Genomic DNA, 7,247 nt, shown 5'->3' on the forward strand with positions numbered 1-7,247 from the left:
CAAACACAACATAATATGATGAGTAGATCTTGAAATATTCCTCATGTCTGAGGACTTTGTGTGTGCAAACACACATCCACATTTGTGCTCATCTAAAGGTTTGTGAAGCTCCAGAACACTTAATATTTACTTCATCTAATCCCTTCATTTCCAATGGCCGGTCATTTTGACCACAGGTGACACCACAGGTGCAACAAAGTGAAATAAAACCAATAAAATGGTTAATTTTTTTTTTTTTCAGATACCGTATGTAAACATAGTCAAGTTGGATAAAGTAAAACAAATAAAAATCGTTAAAAGGCATCTTGGTCTAAATGACCAGAACACAACATAAGGGTTAAATGAATGTAAATTTGCAAAACAAAAGCAACAGAGAGAAAAAGACATTAAGAACATGTTTGTTTATTAAAACAAATCCATATTCAACATATTTACTGTAATATAATCAGTTTCCCAGTAGTTGTAGCCAAATAAATTTAGCATTTTCATCAATGTAAAAGTTGGTTTAGACAACAAAAATTGTACAAATCTAATTAAAGTACTCCCCTCAAGAAGAAACTGAAGACAAAGGAAAAACCGGGCCAGAACTATCCCACATAAACATTTAAAACACACCAGAATATCTCCAAAAAGCAACGGCGCAGTCATTTTACTGCATTACCATCATCAGGTTTAATTATTTGCAATGGAGGTTGTTGGTGTAACTAACTGCAATAATGAGCTGTGATATTAAAAATGCTTGCCGTGACATTTCTCAACATCAGTGAGTGCTGACTTTCTATTGGCTCACAAAACTGTTCATGTCATGGTATAATTCAATCATGCAATTCAACACAATCCTCAAACGTGTTGCACTTTCATTTGGAGCGACACCAAAACACCATTTATACTTCATTCTCATAGTAATGTGTACTTGTAACACAAAGCCATAAATAAAAATGAGGCCCTTTCAAAATAAATGTACACAAGTTGGGCTAGAACAAATTCAATTATTTTATAATTCACAACTGATATGCCACCTTCTACACAAAAACAAACATGGAAGAGATCTAAAATTGGGGCAAAGAAAAACAAAAACATGAAAATAACGACCAGGTTCTTCCGATTCTCTGCTGAATGGTATGTCCAATTTGTAAAACTGGTAAATCACGACTCGATGTGGTTGCGTAGTTGAACACTGACAAGATGTTACACGACTCTTCGCACTTCAAAGAATCTCTTCAGGTAGTAAATCTGTCCGAGTGTCATGGCCACCAGCACCAGAGCTTCAAAGAATGACCACAGGACCACCCTGCTGTTTGTGTTATCATTGACTAAAGGGCAGAAACAAAATTAGACAGTTAAAAGAGAGACAGATTTCTTCAATGCTTGCAAAATTAAGATCCATCCCAAAAGTGAATATACTAGCATGCTCAGCTTTTTACAACTTACTTGCACGGTGTATTCTCTCTCGAACCTCCATGTACTCCTGTTCATGTTTGACCGCCGTCATTGCAACCGCCAGCTCGTTAATCATCTCCTCAAGCTTATTCTGATGCGCTGGAAATAAATGAGCACACATTAACTCATAGGGTTTGTAATAACGCAAGCATTACTGCTAGCGCAGCATGCAAACATAAATCACACCAAGACAAATGATGCTTCAGTTAAGAGCCAACTTTGAATGCTCCACATCTACATGCAAGAGTTCACATGTCACAAACATGTTTGGAGCTTAAGCTTTTGTTGCGGTTATTAAAAACACCATCAGATTTAGGCATAAGATAGTCTAAACCACATGTAAATCAACTTTACAAGTCTTTTCATTCAAAACACAAGTGATCAAAATGATTCATGTTATTCCATAAAAACAAAAGCCACACCAGATTACGTTCATCTCTCCTTTACCATTCATAAATGTGTAGCCTTACAGTACCTACAGTTTACACATGCTACTGCCAGCACCATATCAGTAAATGAAATGTGCTTGAACACAGCGGTGCAAATCAAACACGTTAGTTATGGGTTAAAATGGTCTTTGTTTTGTCCATTCTCTGCCTACCATCCCAGCTGTCACCACCACCTGTATAGGCGAGGAAGAAGGCCATGATGGATATAAAAAGACACATTAAATCATAATGAACGTACTGTATAACTTCACTGTGAAATATATTGAGACTGCCTGAAAACCATTTAATATGAGGTTAAAAATGCTGTCAATATGCAACCGTCAATAATGAATGCTAAAAACATATTACACTTCAGGAGAAATGTCTGATCTATACAAATGCTTATTTTTAAGTTTGTTTTGTTTTTAAGAGATGCCGTTGTTTATTGACGCTGACTATCACCCATGGAGTCGTGAGTTTGAATCCAGGGCGTGCTGAGTGACTCCAGCCAGGTCTCCCAAGCAACCAAATTGGCCCGGTTGCTAGGTAGGGTAGAGTCACATGGGGTAACCACCTCTTGGTCGCGATTAGCGGTTCTCGCTCTCAATGGGGCGTGTGGCAAGTTGTGTGTGGATCGTGGAGAGTAGCATGAGCCTCCACATGCGAGTCTCCGCGGTGTCATGCACAACGAGTCACGTGATAAGATGCGCGGATTGACGGTCTCAGAAGTGGAGGCAACTGAGACTCGTCCTCCGCCACCCGGATTAAGGTGAGTAACCACGCCACCACGAGGACCTACTAAGAAGGGGGAATTGGGCATTCCAAATTCGGAAAGAGGGGATCAAATAAAAAAAAAATAGATGCCATTGTTTTTTGGCCCAATACGGGATAAGCCACACCTTGAACAATGGGTGATTCTCATGAAATCTCTCAAGAAAATGTCAATGCCCCAGTCATATTTAACACCAAATCAACAACAACAACAACAACAACAAAGGGAGATTATATTTTGGAAGGCTATATTTAGGACCATTATCACTATTGCATTGTGAGATTTTCAGGACACTTAAACTTTAAATCCCCAAATCTCATTCACAAAACACATCTGGACATTTTACTTTTACTATTCCCACTGTGTTCAATTATGATTCTCATTACCGTAACATTTTTTAAATCTTTTTTACTGTATTACAGTGTAATATATATATTTGTTCAAATGAACGCAATGAATCCAGTATCCATTTAATAATAAATAATAGCTTTGAGATTTTAAACTTCAGCATTCAATGTGTTTATATCTGGATGTATAGTGGTTTATAATGCATTTGACAATGTACACTTAAGTTTCTTTTTCTAATAAAGCTTGATATGAATTGAAACTGCCCATTTGATGCTATTATTAAAAAAAAAAAAAGTCACTAGAAACCGCCAGAACATTTTGCTTTTAACTTTGAATCCATTTTGTCCATTGATTTTATGGCATGCATACATATACTTGTATCAAAGGTTTAAACCTGTAAAAATGTGTCTAATTAACAATCTGCAAAAAAAAAAAAAAAATTACATTTTAACTTACATATTTGAAATATTTATATAAATGATGATTATTTGAGAAGTACTTCGAGACAAAGTATAAAGTCAATTTACAATGATTATTTTTGAATGTTTGCTTTAATGTACCATGATTAATCAGGATTAAAATCACAGAAAAATGTATAATTAAATACATCTTAATCGATTCACAGCCCTAACAAATAATTTACAATTGAAATATATTATTTTTCATGTTACAGTAATGAGAATATCGCATTGACCAATGCGTTAAAGAGAATTGGGGGATAAAATGAGCGTTAATACCATGAAAACAATGTCACAATGCAAATTATTATTATTATTTGATTTTATTTAGATTTTGTATTAAAATATATCAGTAAATTCCACGGATATTCCAGTCATTTTTGATTATTAGATTTTCTACATTAGATTCTTAAAAACCTATAAAAATGTTATAAAAGTTGTTTAGGTGCACATAACAAGAAAAATGTTTCTTATTTAAAATAATGTATATGACTGTTATAGGCATGGAAAAAATAGGTTTAAAATGTCCTGATATTTCCAGGTTTTCAGTGACCGTGGGAATCCCGCCATATGGAGGAGAGAGGGTCACACTATGGAGTTACAAATCTTCCCAGAAAACTTCAGATGTTGTGCTCACCCTCTGTCTCCATGTCCTGTCCTTTGGGCACCTCACCGATGTCGATAGTGAACATCACAATTTTAGGGGTCATGGTGGACATCTTGTTGCTGAAGCAGAACTTGTAGGTTCCGTCCATATGAGCGGCCACAGAGTACTTCCCACTGGACTCACGGTCTCCTTTATAGACCTGCTTCCCATCTGGCCCAGTTATCTGTTAAAGACATGCATTAAACATATCATCCACAATATTTGTGGCATATTATTAATTACTACAAAAGTTCATTTTGACTCGTCCCTCCTTTTCTTAAAAAATGCAAAATTCGAGGTGACTGTGAGCCACTTACAATGGAAGTCAATGGGGGGGGCAATTTTTGAACATTAAAATACTCACTTTTTCAAAAGTATAGCCACAAGACGTAAACAATAGGAGTGTTAACATGAACTAACCACATCTGTGTAAAGTTATAGCCAATTTTACCACTTCGTTGCAATGACAATATAGTCAACAATCCTTAAAACCCCCCAAAAATGACATTTTAAACAACTTTAAAGCTCAAATAATACACAAGTTTTAACAGAAGACTTAATGCAAGTGCTTTTATAAAATTATAAGCTTCAAATTTCAGCCTTTAATCCCTCTAAAACTTGGCCCCATTGAATTCAATTGTAAGTGCCACACTGAAACATCGATTTTAGCTTTTATTTTTTAAAGAAAAGGACGGTAGAGTAGAAATAATGTTGTGGTACTCAACATTATGCTACAAATACTATCAATTAAGCTTATCCGGAATATTCCTTTAAGAAATATGACAATGCACTAATGGCGAAAGCCCTAAGAGAGACAATTAATCGTCAGCCAAATTACATAATCGTGACAGCCCAGAACACCCTAGCATCCACTTAGCAACGGTCAAGAGCACTTTTGCTACTTTGTTATTAATGTGGCATGAACAATCTCAGATCATGATAAGGGTCTACTGTCTAGAACTGACATTTTAACTCCTAAAACTAGAATCCAAGCACTTAAACTCACTTTTAGACACAGCATTTCTGAACATGACAAGTGGTCAGCAAACATATGGTGAAGGCTAAACTTATAAAAGTGCAATTCAACTACATATATTTTTCTTTACCAGTGAATGCCACCTTAGAGGGACAATTTTAACACCTGATAAATAAAATCCAAACACTTATAATCGGCTAGAATTACCAAGACACGGTTATTAATGCAGATCCCAGTTTGAGTAACCATGTGGTGGAAACAAAGAGAGAAAAACAAAGCCACACCACACTTACCTTTATATTAAATATTGATTATTAAATATTTATTGGACCATTTAACACCTACACTACACTTTTAAATCACCAAGATACTGTCATTACAACATAACCTGCTTTGAACAACCATCTTAGGTGTGCAAAACAGACTAACACACAAGGAAACTTAATTTAGTGTAACTTTAATACGTTATTACACCCCTAAAACTATAATCTAAACACTTACAATCACTCTAAAGCCCTCAATTCACTTTCGGTTTGATCGCCTATCAGGTATGAGCGCGAACAGACACACTTTCAAACACCTTGCAGCGCTCGTTTGTGGTCTATAATGTATATCAAGGACATATATTGGCATTCCAGTGTATTTTTGAGCTAACCTCCACGTCGATGTCCAGGAATCCGCCCTCAGCCACCTCAAACATCAGGCCCATCTTCGTGCCCGAGTTCACGCGCTCATAGAAACACTCCTCAGCGTGCGCGTCGATGCTCACGAAATAACCGGACGCGGTGTAGGACAGCGCGCAGAGCAGCAGCACGAGCTCCGTGAACGTAAACATGTCTGTTCGCGGTATTAATGCAGCATATAACCCATAAAAGAGCGTTTATATCGCGCTCGACCGACTCATGTAGAAAGGCGGAGACTGACAGCGCGAGCTGCTCCACTGATGATGCCACGTCAAGCTTTAGACGGGCCGCGTGCGGGGACAAAAAGTGGACGTGACGCGGTGAGCGATTGCAAAAACAAAAAAAATACAAAATAAAATAGGTGGAGTATGTCAGTTATGTTAAACCGTATTTATAACTTATTGAAATATATATATATATATATATATATATATATATATATATATATATATATATATATATATATATATATATATATGTATTATTTAATGGTCAGTTGATGTGACCTGATGCATCTATAACTGTTTAATTTGAAACAGCACGTTCATAATTCTTTTAGAATAATCATGCATGCTTTTTATTTCTATGGTCCCACATTAATTGAGATACTACACGTCTTTCTGTCTGTCTGTCTATCTATCATCTGTCTGTCTGTCTGTCCGTCTTTATATCTATCTATCTATCTATCTATCTATCTATCTATCTATCTATCTATCTATCTATCTATCTATCTATCTATCTATCTATCTATCTATCTATCTATCATCTGTCTGTCTGTCCGTCTATATATCTGTCTGTCTATCTATCTATCATCTGTCTGTCTGTCTGTCTTTATATCTATAAAGAAAGATCTCAGCCCAAAGAAGATGTTAAAGCTATATCCAAAGGAATAAATAGTGTAACATTACAGAACTTATTAAAAAACAATTCAAAAGAGACTAAGGCTGTATTAGATTACCAAAAGACAACAAGTCTGATTAGAAGAATATAACATCACATCCTTGTGAAAGACATTCAGATTAAACAATTAGATTTCAGATAGGTGTTTTTCCCCCCCGTCTCTTGTCCATCTTTTTATTTCCTACTTCATCAATGCCTCACACTCCATCCCAGTAGGTGGCGGAAATGCGCCTAATCTGTATTGTCAACCACCTATAAAGCCAACGAAGATATGTGGTAGTGCTAGTGCTGTTTTTTTTTTACTTTTTTTTTTCCGTTAATGTACAGTCAAAACTACAATAATACATATATAAAGAGAAAAACTATACAGCCAGGGGGGAAGGCTAAATATCATGTAAATATATTGAAGGACTCACATATAGAAACAGTTTTAATTGCTTTCTTATTATGTGAATTAAAAATAGTCTTGATATATATTTGAATTTCTTTTTCAAGAACCAAAAACAAAGGTTGGGATTTACTGTACTTACATTTATGTATATGAAATTTAGCAAAAATTAAAATTACATTTATAATATAGTATTCTTTCCTTTTAT

The 7,247-nt window shown here is 35.6% G+C and overlaps 1 protein-coding gene across 2 annotated transcripts; it reads right to left on the reverse strand.

The window, feature by feature from the left end:
• Positions 1 to 382: 382 nt before the first annotated feature.
• On the reverse strand, positions 383 to 6,040 carry tmed2 (transmembrane p24 trafficking protein 2). 2 transcript variants are annotated; one of them, XM_052116934.1, is made up of 5 exons: positions 5,724 to 6,040; positions 4,084 to 4,276; positions 2,042 to 2,062; positions 1,432 to 1,539; positions 383 to 1,313 (listed from the first exon to the last, which is right to left on the reverse strand). In XM_052116934.1, the coding sequence occupies exons 1-5, from the start codon at positions 5,901 to 5,903 to the stop codon at positions 1,189 to 1,191; spliced, it is 627 nt and encodes a 208-aa protein (XP_051972894.1). In that variant the 5' UTR covers positions 5,904 to 6,040; the 3' UTR covers positions 383 to 1,188. The 2 variants fall into 2 exon arrangements, with proteins under 2 accessions (XP_051972894.1, XP_051972895.1); XM_052116935.1 differs by lacking the exon at positions 2,042 to 2,062 and having other exon boundaries at positions 5,724 to 6,036.
• Positions 6,041 to 7,247: the final 1,207 nt, after the last annotated feature.

The sequence above is a fragment of the Xyrauchen texanus genome, chromosome 44 (genome assembly GCF_025860055.1).
Source record: "Xyrauchen texanus isolate HMW12.3.18 chromosome 44, RBS_HiC_50CHRs, whole genome shotgun sequence".
In the NCBI taxonomy this organism is placed as follows: Eukaryota; Metazoa; Chordata; class Actinopteri; order Cypriniformes; family Catostomidae; genus Xyrauchen; species Xyrauchen texanus.

Excerpts from the sequence above, each read along its gene's own strand:
- tmed2 (XM_052116934.1), bottom strand. The coding sequence starts at position 5,903 with ATGTTTACGTTCACGGAGCTCGTGCTGCTGCTCTGCGCGCTGTCCTAC. Across the intron at positions 2,063-4,083 it reads ACAGGACATGGAGACAGAGG|GTGGTGGTGACAGCTGGGAT; the intron begins GTGAGCACAACA and ends TCGCCTATACAG. Across the intron at positions 1,314-1,431 it reads AGAGAGAATACACCGTGCAA|TCAATGATAACACAAACAGC; the intron begins GTAAGTTGTAAA and ends TCTGCCCTTTAG.